The 15,979-nt window shown below is 53.0% G+C and overlaps 1 protein-coding gene across 6 annotated transcripts in view; it reads right to left on the reverse strand.

Annotated features, from left to right (window-relative positions):
- Nucleotides 1–3,143, reverse strand: part of PLEKHG4 (pleckstrin homology and RhoGEF domain containing G4) — an 88,752-nt gene extending 85,609 nt beyond the window's left edge. For 5 of the 6 annotated variants that reach the window (XR_007206357.1, XM_048316600.1, XM_048316599.1 and 2 more), the window contains exon 1: nucleotides 2,754–3,143. Coding sequence is in view for 5 of the 6 variants with exons in the window: in XM_048316600.1 (XP_048172557.1) it covers nucleotides 2,754–2,756 (3 nt within the window). In the remaining variant the exon portion in view is untranslated. The remainder of the gene's footprint in view (nucleotides 1–2,753) is intronic. The other variant, XM_048316597.1, reaches the window with a different exon arrangement.
- Nucleotides 3,144–15,979: the final 12,836 nt, after the last annotated feature.

The following is a 15,979-nucleotide window of genomic DNA, read 5'->3' on the forward strand; positions in this document are numbered from 1 at the left end:
GGAGAGGGGGCCCTGAGGGCACAGGCACGGGGTTTCCTGTCCCTGCTCAGCCTCGTTCCCATTGGTTGGTTTGTGTTCCCTGCGCGGGGAGAAGGACCCTTGGTCCCGTGACTGGAACAGTTCCTGAGCAGAGCCCCGGCCATGCGGCTGGAGAAATAAACATCTCTCTGAAACAGCTATCAAGAATCTGTCTGTCCGTATATATATTTCCTTTCCACGGGACTCCTGGTTTGATATATGCGTGTTGCAGGATCCCCACTGCAACAGAGGCTAGGCAAAATGCAAGTTGTCAACCTTGTTACCCCAGAGGAGGTGCTTTCAAACTGCTTCCATGTGCTCAGGAGTATGTCTCTGGACTTTGTCTGTGTTCCAACATCTTGCTCATGGTTTTGGCACAGAAATAAAGAAAGAAGATCCCCAATGCTTAAAGCTCTTTGTGATTCCCAGACTCATTTCCTTCCCACCCTGGGAGAAGACATAACTGGAGGATAAAAGACCCTATTTTCTGCTGAAATCCATCCTCTCTCCTACCAGCATAGAGGTGCCACCAGAGTTTCTCTGCAGGAAGCACCAGGAAAGGTGAATCCTGGGAATACCAGGGAAGGAAGATGGATCCCAAGTCACAAAAGCCATGATGGGTGAGCAAGATAGACAGAGCCCAGCCAGGCTCCTGCCTTGCTCTCACTACGGCATTTTTGCAGCTGCAGAAGTCACTTCTAGTGGAGGTGGGCTACTTTGGCCCAATGTGTCTCACCCATTTGGTGCTTTGGGCATCTCCCAGCTGCCACAACCCTACGTACCCATACACACATCAGCTCTAACACTGAAACCCCATGAAGAGGAATCACTTGTCTCACACAGAGCAGGGCAGCCAGCAGTTGTGCCTTGCCAGACATCCATCAGGAGCCAAGTCTCCAAGAGTCCTGCAGACTGCTGGAGGCCATGGAAGGTCTCCTGCAAGCCAGCAGACTGACACACATTCACTGAGATCCAAATCTTTTGCCTGCAGGGTTTGCTTGATTTACCAGGACACAAAAAACTCAAGTCCATCAGAACAGCTTGGAGCTACCATCACAACTTAGTGGTGCACAGAAATGCACCTCCCAAAATGCAGCTTGGTCTACCACAACATTGAGAACAGACACCTGCCATGGACCAGAGATGTCCACAATGTGGCCTGCACTCATTGCTGAGTCTGGTGCAGCTTGGCCTCTGGTTCCTATTCCTTCCAGCTGCACTCAGCACCTGAGAGGCACACGATCCCTCCTCAGCAGTGATACGTGGTCCTTGAATGCCCAACCATCTGGACTGCTCCACACAAAGGCCCCTGGCTTGACAGCTTTTGCATCACACATTAAAACAACATCAAGGAGGACCTGAACTGGGGCCGAACCACTTGGGAATCAGAAAGACAGCTCCAACTTGAAAGAGCAGGGTAGCAGCAGCCAGTCTCTGCCTCAGGCCTCCCAGGGCAGAGTTTCACAAGCACTGCTCCAGCCCATATGGCAAAATGCAGCCCATGGGACTACAAGGGATGGCACCAACCCTGCACAACCCCAAACAGTGCCCTCCTTCAATTTCAACTTCATAATATAAACTGCATAGACCAAAAATTGCCGGGAGCACACTAGGCATGGAGTGAGGGAAAGAGGTCTTCTGACTGGGGTGGAGAAGTAGAAGTGAGATGCCTGTAGGCCTCCACAGAAGGATGGCAGAGGAGAGTATACCATAGCTCTGACAGGCACGTGAGGGTAAAGAGCCCCATAGGATTCTCTGCAGAGGAGCTGGAGGGTGGCAAAGGAAAAAGACATGGGTCTGTAAACTTAGCTCAACTTGCAGAAGCCAGAAGTTGGTCAATTCATCCTTCAATTAAAGCCAGGTTTCTCCAGACACAGAAGCTGAACTTTTAAGAAAGAGCGAGTCACTACCAGGCACAGCAGCAACGCAAGCTGTTTGTCCCCCTCATGGACTTTGTTCCCTTTGCTGTGGGGAAGTGGCCCATGACATAGCAGGACACCTCCAGGAGATTTGGGGCTGCTGGGTACATGGATCTCAGCCTGAACCTAGGAGCAAACCATCCAAAGCTGACTGGTGTTCAGCGGGATGTCACCACAGGGCCAGCAATCCCTCCAGCCGCTGACAGCCCAGGGCCGGGCACCTCTGTTTGCAGGGCAGTGCCAGTGTGGCTGGGCAGGGGATGGCCCTGCAGCCACTCCCAGGGAGTCTGGGTGCTCTGCTGCCCACTGGGCTCACCATCCTTTCCCCTCTCCAAACAAGGATTCCCACGTGCAGAACTTGCCACTGAAAAGGAAGGGTCTGTGCCCAGCTCCAGGGATTCTCTGGATGCCCACCCTGGGCAGGAAAAAAGGCTCTGCAAGAGGGCAATGCCCACAGCCACAGAGCAGGATTGGCAAAGAGTGAGGGCAGGAGGAGAGCCCAGCATCCAGGCAGCACAAAAGACAAGGCTCTGCCGGAACTGACCCATCCCAGCTTCTCGTTCCAGCGCTGTACCCCGATAGGCACCTCGCAGGGGTCAGTGCCAACAAGAAGTCCGTGTCCCTGCAACCACCGCCCAGGACTGGCACCAAGAGTGCAGTGTGCCACTCGAGTAACGGGAAACGCCAAAAGAGCTGTTTCCCACTCCCGGCATTAGCGCCGTGCGCTGGCTCCGGGCGGGCTGCCCCGATAGCAGCTTCATCCCGCACAGCCCTGCTCGTGCCCAGGGCAAGAGCCCTTCGCAGAGATCTCCTTACCATGTTCCCGGCCTCCTTTATTCCCCCTCACTTCCAAAGACAGCGTTTTTTCTCTTTTTCCTCCATGTGTGCGACGGGGCGTCTCCTCTCCCCTCCGACGTGAACCACCGAAGCACTTTGAGTTCTGGACTGTAATCCAAGCCCTCACCGCCCCCAGCACAGCTCCAACTAATCTAACTCATGACACTACCGGGGCTGAGCAGGGGACCTCGAAGGTTTCTCTGACAGCCAACTCCAGCGCTAGACGGCAGAGGGGCATAGCGAGAGCAGGGTGCCGCATCCCCCAGCCCTGCGGGGACCTTACAGACACCGGCAGAGCCAGAAGCGCTCCCGGGCTGCTCCTGACGGCATCGCTGCTGTCCGCGTCCCTCAGAGCGCCTGGCCCGCCGCACAGACCTGCTTAATGCAGACGCGTCGTGGCAGGGAGCTGCCTTCGCCCGGGAAGATCTAAAGAACTGCTAGAGGAGAATAAGGCAGGCATCCCGAGAAGGTCTCCAGCTTCCCAAAGAGGTTTCCAGCAAAATCCTCCCCCCTCGCCTCCTCTCGGCTTGTTTTTCTCTAAGTCCAGAGAAGTTTCTCAACTCCACGAGATCCTGAGGCACCGCTGCAGGTTAAGTAAAATGCCGAGAAGTACAGGGAGATCGCTCTGAAATACTGTTTTTCTGACTTCTAGAAGGAAAACAGAAAGCAGTGACCGCTTCAGGCAACAGCAACAAACTGCATTGGGATCGGGCGAGAGATGTGGAGACCTCACCCCCTCCCCAAGGAGGAAGTAATTTAACACGGCAAGTTTCTCCACCCCTCCATTAATTGTTTAAGATGGCCAGGGGCCAAAATACTGCCCGAGCAGTGGGGAAGGTCACCAAACAGGCAGGCAGCGGCCTCCAGAAGTGACAACGGGAAAGGGCAGAGCCACAGAGGCGGAGAGAGAGGAGAGAGGCAGGTGCCGCGGGGCATCCCAGGATCTGCTGACACACAAAGGCTTTGTGTAACGGGAAGCAGGGCGGGAAGTGACACACAGGCAAAACCTTAGAGCCCTGGGCACGAGATGCAGGGCCTGGGACCAGAAACTGCCTCCTCAGCCTGAGCAGTGCAGGGTCTCAGCAGCCTCGGTTGGGACTGACCCTCCATCAAGGAGTTCACAGTGCTGGAAATTGTTTGTCCCCACTTGTGGGAGAGGTCACACAAACCAATCCATCCTAAGAGACAGGGTGACTCAGGCAGGATGTGAGGACCTACAGCAGAAGGGAAGACATCTCCTTCTCCTGCATGGACATCTCCTCTCCTCCCTGGAGCTGGGCACAGACCCTTCCTTTTCAGTGTCAAGTTTTGCAAAGGGTACCTTCCTGCTGAAGCTGGAGCAACTGCTACCAACACTTCTGCTGCCTTGGCTCAAGGGGCAGAGTCCCACAGCCTTCCCAAACCCTGTTCCACAGGGCCAGCAGCAGAGGCCATGCGAGCTAGTCCAGCTCAAGACCACCTTCAGATATTCCTCTCCCAGACAGGACTTCCAACAATTTGTCCTAAAACCCCATGCATATGATGGCCTCATCACAAGTTTCCAGACTTAACCAGCAGCTGGAAGTTTGAGCAGCCCCAAAGCCAACCATTCAATCCACCAGCTGCTTGGTGTGCTGCTGCATTTCCTATTGGCAGCAAGGCTGGATGACAGTCCCTGCAGGGTTGCAGTTTGCTTTCCTTAAGCCAAAGAGATGTCCTCCTAAAAGGGGCTGTGACAGTGACCAGAGCTGAGCAGCTGCCTCACTGTTCAGCACTTGCCTTGCAAACAGCCTGTGCTGTTAGAGGCTCCTCCATGACCTCAAACAGCCTGTCACCTTCTCCCCACAGCAGCGCTGCCTCTGTAGGCAGTGTCCATGTCAGGTGACTGCAGTTGCTAATGCCAAACTGGGTGAAGGAGAGCATCCCTGCCACCTCAACAAGTATTAACAACCCAGCACAGGCACAACCTAGTTGTCATCTGCAACAACTAATTTGAGATCTTATATCTTGTCTGTGGATGCAAGAGAGCCTTTCTTTCCCCCTCATGTTCATATCAGGAGGATGAGGAGCCTGGCATACTTCCCCAGCAGAGCCTCTGACCACAACTTTCGAGGTCTGCATAGGCTACATTTGCAGAGCAGCTTTGCCCTTCATCTATTCCCCCAGTACACCTCCCAGGCAATGAGCATGGCTACATTTGGCTAACCTTTGCAATATCTTCCTGCAGGTGCTGGGACTTTCCCTAGGGACTGGCCCACTCCCAGAGAGGAGGGAGCACCAAGAGCGATGTCTCTGCAGCACGCACATGACTGGCCATGACAAGCTTTGTGCTATCAGAAGTACCAGGCTATTTCTGTTGGAGGTGTATCCCCATCACAGAATAAAAGGAGGTAGAAGAGATCCAACATGCCTCTCACATCCAAATGTTTTATTGAAATGTCCCTGCTGTTTCTACAACTGCAGTATTACATGTAGGTTTCCTTTCAAGAGGTCGTGGCTGCTCAGGGCTAACCCAAATTGTAGAATCATAGAGAAATCCTGAGCTAGGAAGGACCCACAATGATCAGATACAATTCATTGTTCTGCACAGGACAACCCCAAAAATTACACCATGTGTGATTGCCCCATCCTTGCACACAACTATTTTTATCCAGCAAACAGGTCACTGCAACTACCCTGGAGTCTGCAGAGGGACCCATCTCCAAGTAGACATCTAAAGTCTCAAAAGAGTCTGGCTATCAGCAGCCAGGGTACCAAGTCTGGGCTCTTTGGGGCTATTCCAGTTGCAGGCCAAAGCTCCTGCTCCTTCAGAGGGGCTACTACACAAGCCAAGAGCTACCTCACCTTTGAAACAGAGTCATGTACTCCCCAGGCAGCACAAAGGGCAATGCAGAGCCATTGCTGGGACATCCCCAGAGCCCATGGGGATGAAGGGGTTGGAGCAGAGAACCTGCTCCCATGCTGTTACTGAACTGGTCAAGTTTCCTACACCCAGACCTTTGGCAGCAGATCCAGGGCGAGCAGCTTTTGGCTTTCCTCAGTCCTTCAGGTGGCTTGCACAGGCCTGGGAGCACAAGGTTGTCATCTCTTTTAGTTCTGAGTTAGCAGGTAAGACACTGTCAAGCCACCTAATTCCAGCTCTTTGATAGCCAGAAAGAGAAAAGTGACACTTTTCTCACAGAAAGAGAAAAGCGGTGTAGGAGCTTGCAGCATCCCCATGAACAGATGAGGAAGGCACCACATAGGTACTCAGAGCCTTGTTCCTATCCCATTTTCCATGACAAAAGAAAGCTCTCCACAACCTCTCAAGCCAGCACCACTCAGAAAGATGCAGGGAAATCGGCGGCGCCATTTATAGAGGCTGTCAAACACAAGAGCAGCTTAGAGCCCAATCTCACACCTCCTCCCTTTTCTACACTGCACTTAAAGCTCAGGAGCACCTTCCCCCATACGGATTTCCAGGCTGAAGAGCCTGAGTTCAGCTCACCCCCATCCCAGTCGGAGGCAGTGATGTGATTTCCTGTGCCATGGCACAGCGCTAAGGGGAACATCGCACTGCTGTTTACTCATGGCTGGATCCTAATATAGTTTCCATTTTTTTTTTAATTGCAAAGTGGCCTTTCCCTCTTCTGCATTGTAGGTCCATTTCCCACACAAGCACATGGGAGACAGCTGTAGCCAGCACTTCAGTGGGTGTTAAAAAGCCCCTCTTGACTGAGGCTGACAACAATGCTGCGCTTGTTCCCAGCACAGTGTCACTCTGTCTCCTCGCAGGGGCAGCTCCTCGCTCTTGCGCGAGGCCTGCGCGTTCCTCAGGGTTGGTTTAATTGCTGAAGTCACTGCAAAAGGCTGCTGTCATCCATGCTGGCAGAGACCTAGGTGCCCCAGCTTCCCATCCAGCAGACCCAGGTCCTTTGCGTGGACTGAGGGGCAATTTTACACCAAGGGAGCTGCTTTGGTACCCACCTTCAGCAGCAGCTGACTATTGCTAAGCATAGCCTGTCCCAGAGGTGAATTATAGCAAAAGGCAGCAAACACTGAGATTAGGAAGGCTGTGGGGCCTCCCCAGAGTTGAAAGAAAAGGAGGTGGAAGAGGGGTCAGTACAACTGTTCTGAAAATTTCAGAGGTTCTAACTTTGGACCCTCATCTCTTTCCCCTCTCTTCCTTTCTCCTTTCCTGGATCTGGTTTCTGGAGTTGCAGTATTTCTCAAGTGCCTAAAGCAGTACCACAACCTAGAGCTGGGAGAGAGCACAGACAGAGGTAGGAGGCAGGGAATGGACCTCTGCCTTTGAGCCAACACTTAGCAGAGTTCTGCTTATTTTCAGTTGTGCAAATCAGGAAATGCTCAATTCTTTTATGAATAGGATTTAGTTATGCTGGAAACAACACAAGACAGATGTTTTAGATGCCAGATAAGGACATCTCCTGACCTAGGGGAAGTTGTGCAATATGGATGTTAGCAGGATGATTACATTACTGTGGCCAGCAGCTCTTAGGGAAATACCTCCATGAGCTCCATGTTAGCTTAGAGTGATCAGTGGTGCAGTCCTCGGCACAACATAGGGAACCTCCTATGGCCACAGAGACTTCCGAGGGAACGGAGAGCCTGGGAAAGGGCTGTGTCAGAGCACTACTCCGGGATCTATGGCTCCTGCTAACCCATTGATAAGTGGATGTCTCTGAATCTACTTCCAGGCATCTCATCACCAGGCTGGGGTTCTCCACCAGCTCCCATGTCCACAGATATCCCATGCAGATATCCAATGGATTAGGCTGTACCCTGAAAGGAAAGGTGTGTTACCATCCCACCGAGCTCTCCACCATGAGCCCCCATAGAATATCCTAACTTGGAAGGGATCCACAAGGATCATTGAAGTCCAACTCCAACCCTATATTCCTTCCACTTAGCAGCCTACAAAAACAGGGAAGCCACCAAGAAGCAGTGTTAGACCCCATCCAGAACAAGCCTTAAAACCAGTGATAGATTTTACTCAAAACAGGGTATGTGAAAGAAAGGCAGCAAGTGCTGCAGCAAGTAGAGCTGCAAGCAGCCCTTTGTACCAACTACACTTCAGGAAAGAACTAACTTTCTCTCCCCACTAGGGAGACAAGAATGGGTTGTACACAGTTTAATAACATTTAAAACCTTTATTTCAGATCACAAGTAAAGCAGGTCTCGGCTTCACAAAAGCACATCTTGGTTTAACTAATTAATTTGATAATCCGCTATTTGCAATCCTCAGGAGACATTCTGCTTCTAAAGCAGGTAATTACCACTAAGTGGCAACCTCTTTGTGAGGCCCAGTCTGATTAGGGAAAAAAATTTCTTAAGCCAGAAATATAATCATGGTGTGATTTCCCAGAAGGACTGAAGGAGAGACTACATAACAGCTGGTCACGCTCACCATCTGAAGGAACAGAAGCAACTCAATTACTAGGTCAATTCAAGATGTTGTTCAGTGCCACGTGCAACCGTGGCTTGCAGTTAACTATCAGGAAGCCTCACAGGAGGTATTTTGTGGGGACAGAAATCAGGAGTGTCCCACTTGGGGGGCTCAAATACCCATGTGTGCCTCAAGGGAAAGAAGAGAGAGGAATAATTTTTTTTTTTAAATTCACATGTCAGGCTGGCTGTAGGACATATTGAGAGAGGTGATTCTCCCCCTCTACCCTCATGAAACCTGCCTTGGAGTACTGCATCCAGGTCTGGGGGGGGTCCTTAGCCTCAGGAATGACATGGACCTGTTAGAGCAGGTCCAGAGGAGGCCACAAAGATGATCCTAGGACTGGAGCACCTCTTCTATGAAGAGACAGGCTGAGAGAATTAGAACTGTTCAGCCTGCAGCAGAGAAGGCTTTGGAGAAATCTTAGAGCCCCATTCCAGTACCTAAAGGAAGCTTACAAAAAGAAAAGAGAGAGAAGTTTATCTGCAGGCAGAGAGTGATAGGACAAGGAGGAGTGGTTTTAAGCTAAAAGAGAAGAGATTTAGATTAGGTATTAGGAAGAAATTCTTTACTCAAAGGATGGTGAGGCACTGGCTCAGGTTGCCCAGAAAAGCTGTGGATGCCCCATCCCTGGAAGTGTTCAAGGCCAGACTGGACAGGGCTTTGAGCAACCTGGTCTAGTGGGTGGTATTCCTGACCATGGCTGGGGGGTTGGAATTCTGAGGTCCCTTACAACCCAAACCATTCTGTGATTCTAAGTCCAAGTTCATAGTGTGCAGTCCCTCAGAGAAGCAATGCAAGGGGACTATCAGCCTTACAGCCTCTGCCCAGATATGAAGGCATGGCTTGATGACACACAGTGTCTTCCCAGACAAGCCAGCTGGACTCAATACATGCAGAGTACTTGCTGGTCAGACTAGATCCAGGCATCCCCAAGTGCCCCAGGTTCTGGCTCAGCTGCCATCAATCACTGCCAGAGTCCCCAGGACAAAGCCCTGCTTCTGCACTCACCCAAGACACCCATCTCAGTCTGAGCAGCTTTGGGCTCCTTTAATTTTGGGCCAGGGAGGGGACACACAGAGGTGCCCCCAGGCCTTATGAAGTGGCCACACTGCATGCCACTCTTGGGTTAATGCCTCTACAGCAGTCTCCAGAGACTTCTCCTTGAAGTCATGAATGCAGCCAGCACAGCTGGGAGCAGAGCTTGGATGGAAACCCAGCCTGCCGAATCAGACACCATCCCAGCGCACCCACACCCTGAGGTGTTTCCCCACTGCAGTGGACTCCCCTCTTGGGTGCTGGGTCTCAGCATTCTGGTGCTTTGAGTACTAGGTAGGTGCACTGATTGGCAGGATGTGACCATACTGGAAAAAATATCCCAACCTGCCCCCTCCAAGAGCCTGTAGGACACAGAACCAGGCAGGGACACACCTCTGTGAATGTGGAGTCAAGAGAGTTTAAATGGTTTAAGAGGAGCTACTTGTCTGTCTCCCCCAGAGTTTAGGCACTGCCTGCCTTCCCTGAGAACAAAGTGCTCTTGGCTTAGAAATCCAGCTGTGGTTTCAGGATTGTTGCTTCAAAACTCACCACAATCTCTGAACAGAAGAACAGGTCAGCTTTTTCTGAAGAGCAACCTAAAACCATCTCTGTCCAGGTCCCACGTATTTAATGGCACAGAAGAGTCATCTGTTTACCTTTCCTCCTGGCAGCAATGTTGCATGCCTTTAGCCCCACAGCACATGTTTACTGTACTCTCTGAGACAGCACGCTCACCTCTGAGCTAGACGTGCCAGCGGGCACCCACACCCTTCCTGCCCTGGCCCCTCTCCCACAGACAAGGGAGTCGTGGAACACAGGGTCACACACCACTGCAAATTCCATCCTCATTCACGGCTGCCAGGGCCTGCTCCTCTTTCCAGGTCTGCTTGGCAGAGTAAGTGTTGTGATGACAGACAGACACCCCCCTCCTCCATGGCTCCACACCACCAGGAGCCCCCCACTGGTGTCCCTGCTGTGTGCCCAGCTCATGCCTGAGCAACCAGCACCCATAAGACACTTGCCCAGCCCACACCAAGAGAAGTGGGTACATCCCTTGGAGGATGCCACCAAGCACCAACCATTATCAGACAAGGGCTGGGACACACTTCTGATCTGGAGACACATCCCTTCTCTCCCCAAAACCAACTTAAATCCAATTATGCCCTTCCAGGAGGCAGGGCTGGCAGCTCTAACCAGGCGAGCAGGCACCCCCACTCTGACCACTGCAGTCTCTGCTCCACAGTTTGCAGAGCCAGGGCCAGCTCCCAGGTCCTACCTGGGGCAAGAGTCAGGGACTCTGATCCAGCAGTTTTGACCCCCAGAACTGCTATTCCCCTGGGTGCCCACTCTACCAAGCTCCCATCCAGCCCCTCCAACCCCCCAAACCCCACACTTACACCCAGCATTTGCAGAGCCTCTACCCAGCAGATCCCAGCAGCTCTTGCAAACCATTCTCCCATGGCAGAATGTTTCCAGAGAGAAGGAAAGCTCTCACCTGCCTGCAGTTTAGTCCTCCAGAGCAGGCAGGCAGGCAGGCAGGCAGGCAGGTAGAGAAGCAGCTAAGTAAGCTCAGCATTCCCTGGGGCAGAGCAATAGCCCCAAGATGCATCTCCAGCTCCAGTCAGTGCCTTATAGAGCTGCATGGGTGTTCCCTGGGACCAGCTGTCATGCTACCTGTCACAGCTGGGCTGTGCTGCCCACTGAACTCAAGCAGTCCCACTGTGAGTCCTCCAGGTGCTTCTCAAAGTACCCTTAATGCGACTGGTATTTCCAATAGGGGAATGACAACCTGCTCAGGGTCTGACAGTTTCCCCAGGTACAGAAGAGACCTGCTTTGTCCCCCTCTAGCCAGGCCCAGCTGGTAGCAAACGGGAAAGATCTCAGTCCTCCAGCAGCTCAGCAAGGTTTCAGGCTGGCGTTCAGTCACACTGCAGTGGGCAAAGAGCAGTTTGGGGTCAGGGTCTTCCCCCCAGGGGAGTCTAGAGCAAACTCTGCTGACTGCAGATCCAGAGCACTGAGAAGGCTCCTTATATGCCACTGGGAAGGGCTGGTTTGACAGGGATAGGAGCAGTCTGCCATGGAACATCCACAGCTGGCAATTAGAGGAGTGAACCTCAGGGAATGCCTACAGCAAGGATGCCAGGCGGGAACACAGAGTAGGTGGGACACAGGGCACAGTGAGGAGGTGGTGTGATGTGGATCATAGCTGCTGTACCAGGGACCCTTTGTTCCCAGTGTGAGCTGGAGGTAGAGGAAGCGCTGGGAAGCAGCACATGACTGACATGCTGTGAGCCTGGTTCCAGCTGGGGTGGGCACCTCCCCTCCCTGGCACCAGGGCTGGAGAGCACCGGCAGGAAACAGTGTCATTCGATGCTATCAGCAGCCATAACAATGTGTCTCCTGAAGGAGATGAGCAGCTTCCCCTTCAGACGGGCAGGGTGGAGGGCTCCTGCCTCCTGTCACCGATCTGTCCTCTCTCCCTCTCACTTGCCCTTCTTCCATAATGTTGCTGCTCTCTTCCTCCTTGCAGAGAGGATCTCTGCTCCCAAACCGGGACAGGGTAAGGCCAGCTACCAAGCAGCCATGGGAACGTTCAAGGAGGCTTAGACCCTTCTGGGGTTCGTACAGGACTGTTAGACTGGGGCCATGAGCCTTTGGAGGAGCTGAGGGAGGAGGGACAAGCGGGTCAAGAGCTTCCTCCCCACCACAGAAACACACGGGTCCAAGTGTCTGTTCTTTGCTGCTTTTTTTTCTTTATGCATACAATGTTAAGAAGTTGGAATGGACATTAAAGATCATTCTGTCCTAACCCCCTTGCCATGGGGGCAGGGACACCTCCCACTAGACAGAGTGCTCAAGGCTTTATCCAACCTGGCTTTGAACACTTCCAGGGCTGGGACAACTACAACCTCCCTAGGCAACATGTTCCCGTGTCTCACCACCGTCACAGAAAAAAAAGCCTTTTTGTTTTGCAGCCCCTGCTTTAGTTTTTGGGTCATGTTTTGCAACCCCTGCCAGCGTTTGCTGCTGGGGGAGATGAAGGTGTCTGAGAAAGAACGTGAGCTGGTGACTGAACCTGCACATCGCACCCGCCATCAGGAGAGCGGGAGGGAGCTGGGCAGCAGCTTGGGCTGGCACACCAAAGGAGGCCTGAAACTACCACATGTATATTGTCTTTTCCCTTAAGACTACCCCGTCACGGAACCCCCGGGTCCTTTGAGCCGCGCCCGCCCCGCCGGGAGCTCCCTGAGGGGACGCGGCCGCCATCTTGGCGGGGGGGCCGGGCCGAGGCCTCGGCGAGGGCGACACCTGGCGGCGGCGCTGGGCAGCGCTCCGCTCCTCCCGCCGCGCTCCGGGCTCGGTGCCCGCCAGCGCCGGGCCCTGCTCCGAGCCCCGCCGGAGGGAACACGCTCCCCCACACCCCCGTCCCCCACCGCTTTGGGGGCGGTTTGGTTGCCTTTGGGCAAACGACACCCCACGGGAGCTGTATTTATAGACAAATCCAAGCGCAGCGAGGTAACTGCCTGACTTTTTCCCCTCTTCACTGCACTCCTCAGTCTGTAATTTCCTGTTTGCCTCTAAAGCTATTTTTACTAAGGAAAAAAAAAAAAAGTTAAATATTTATGACAGTTCTATCTATTCCCTAGCAGAATAAAGCAAAGATCGGAGTGAGTCTAGCAGGGATCATGGATTAACTGTCCGGCAGCAACCTGTCCCACCTGCTTGCTCCACAGCCCTTCCATCCCAGCACATGTGGCTGGTGCTCCTGCACTGGCCGGTTCCCATCAGCCAGCCCCACACCACAATATGGGAAAACTTATTAGCTTTCATAGTTGTTTCCTTTTTATTTATTTTTCTGTCTTTCTGGGGTACATTTCTGAAGCTTTTGCCAGCTTTCTCCATAAATAGAAGAGGGTAGGGATGTCTTGTGAAAATAGGTGTATCTACACACACATACGTGGTAGAGAAGAGAATTGGGAGGCTGGGATTTCTGAGAGAGCAGGCATGACCCAAATGTCCAGGAGAAATCTGGAAGGGGTAACTGCTGCACAAGTGATACTCACATGGTCTCAGCGCCAGCCATGCCTACAGGAGGGCTCTCGGGGCAGCTCTGAGACTGCAACTCATCCAGCTGCCTGTGAAAGCCTCAGAGACCCAAAACTGCCAGGGAGCCACACACAGCAAGGCCCCAGGTGGGTGCACAGCCAGAAGACAACTTGTCCCCAGCCAGCCCAGTAGCCAAAGCAACACTTTAAATGGCTCTCCAACTTGAACAACGTGGGCTTAGCTGGGCTCCAGGAGGCAAAGCTTGTGTGCAGGCAGGGATTGCCCTGCATTGCTGTGACAGAGGAAAGCACAGATACAGCACAGCTGCTGCAGAGTTTGGTCACTACCAGTGCCCTGTGGCCTTTCCAGACCATCTTCCTGGGTTGCCCACAAGCTCAGGATGACCTGTGGTCTGATGTAGACCAGACCACTTCCCCAGAGTGTCCTCAGCACTCTCCCTCCCTCTCCAACTAACCCACCACACATTTCATTTACCTTCAGGACAGCCTGGATGTGTGGCCACAGATGCCAGGAGAAGATGAGGTGAGAGGAGCCCAGGTGGCTTCTTCAGGGATCCTTGCCTTCCAAGTGGCTATGAGGAACAGCTGTGTCTGGCTGCAGGGAAGATCACAACTCTTGGATCTGGGGTACTCATAAAAGCAAAGCCCCCACCATGTTGTTTCCACTCTGGCTGTTCTGCAGAAATCCCCAGGAGCAGCAACCTCATCACGCAGTCCTCAGGGATTCCCACACTCTCGTTTACTCCTCCAAGGAAAAGCAAGAAAGTCTGAGCCACGAAGGGAGGTGTGGATCACCCCACTCAGCTCCTGCTGACCTAAAGATCCCTCTGATCTTGTCTGTCCTCCGCCAGTCCACGCTGTTCCCTTGCACGGCTGTGGGGAAAGTGTTCTGGGGAAAGGCACCCTGCAGCCCGACGGGTGGCACAGCCGCTGGAGAGGGTCCCCAGCCCTGCGGGGAGCTCGGGGCCGCTCAGTGCCGGCAGCCGGCGGGGACGCCCGGGGGAGCCGAGGGGCTGGCTCCACGCGAGCCAGAGGGGTGCAGCGCGGAGCACAAAGACTCTCCCATCCTGGCCGCTCTGCTCTGGAACGCAGCATGGGAACCACTGCCCAGCGCGAATCTGTTCCTCATTATCCGCCCCGGCTGCCGGCTGATCCCGGCTCCACTCGCGGCACAGCCCCGGCCCGCTCGCATCCCCTCAGCCGAGCAACTTCTGCACGGCTTCACCAGCCAGCGCAGCGGGGCACACCAGGGTCAGGGCTGGCATCCCCCTCCGGAGGTAATGCCAGAGGGAAAACGAATTGTTCCCTCCGCCAACAGGCAGAGGAGGCTTCCAGTGAATGCAGGGAGCAGGGATGGCTGCTTCAGGTGCAAAGAGCGGGAAGGCAAATGCAGAATTCAGGGGAGGTGTTCAGTCTGATCGTATGTGAGATGGATGCCTGGACAGATGGACATGAGGAGGCAGGAGCAAGGAACAGACTGATGTGTCTCCAAAATATTTGTAACAGGTACGATCAGACTGAACACCTCTCCTGAATTCTGCATTTGCCGTCCTGCTGTTCTCCATGAAAATATGAGCATGGCCACAGCCTCTACCATGCTTTGTGTGAGTGAGAGGTGAGGAGCTGTCTCCTATTCACTCGTTTCCCACTGCTTCTGCCTGTACAGAGCAGTGTGAAAACCTCCCAAGAGGGTGTCAGAAGTGCTCCAGAAACAGAGCAGGATCAGCAACCATACACGTGAGTCAACAGCACCCTTGCTGCAGTGGAGAATATGAAGCTGGGAAGTTCAAGAAAATTATTATTTCTTGGACTTGGTACATGTGAGACACAACTGGGTGCTAGTTCCAATCTGGGGCTTCCCAAATGAATATATATATATACATATACATATGTATAAATATACACATATATATGTCAGGGAGAACCAGCTATAAGAAGACAAGGCAGAGGGGAGCTACCAACAAGGGGGTGCACAGAAACCACAGCCCAACTCTTCCCAAAGACACACTAGGAAGAAGAAGAGGTAACAGGGACAACCTGCCCCAGGGGAAATATTTACTGGGCATAACGAGAAATTAATTCTGTGCAGGACTGGTGTAGCTGTGGTGTGGCTCTGGGACAGGGACAGTTTACACCTCCATCCTCAGGGACATTCCAATTCCAGTGGGACAGGGCTCTGAGCTACCTGCTCTAGCTTTGCTACCAGCAGGGAACTGGGGTTGGACCATGGACCTCCCAAGCCCCTTTCAGTCTGAAATTTACCTGATGCTCCAATGTGCATTGTGCAAAAGTGATGTGGCAATTTTAAGACTCACTTGTAAGATGGCCAACACCGACCCATTGCCCACAGCTCTTCCACACAGCTGATGCTAGAGCTGCCTTACATCCCCTGCTGACTTCACAAGTTTTGGTACCACAGAGGAACTGGAGGAGCTGATGGAAAAATGCATGCCTGTGGAAAAATGGTGCATGTTTAATGGCAGGCTCTAAACAGAAGCCTGAGTGCAAAATGACAGCTCTGCTCTTGGATGGGGTTGCTTACAGTAACAGTCAGAGGGCTGTATGTTTTGGGTTAGAGTCTGACAAGCAGCTCCTCTGGTTGTGCCTTACTCTGTCCTGGAGAAGCAGAGGTTTGGGCACGTGTGTTTGTGGTTTGGCCCACTCCTTGTGTTTTT

This window comes from Corvus hawaiiensis, chromosome 12 (genome assembly GCF_020740725.1).
Source record: "Corvus hawaiiensis isolate bCorHaw1 chromosome 12, bCorHaw1.pri.cur, whole genome shotgun sequence".
In the NCBI taxonomy this organism is placed as follows: domain Eukaryota; kingdom Metazoa; phylum Chordata; class Aves; order Passeriformes; family Corvidae; genus Corvus; species Corvus hawaiiensis.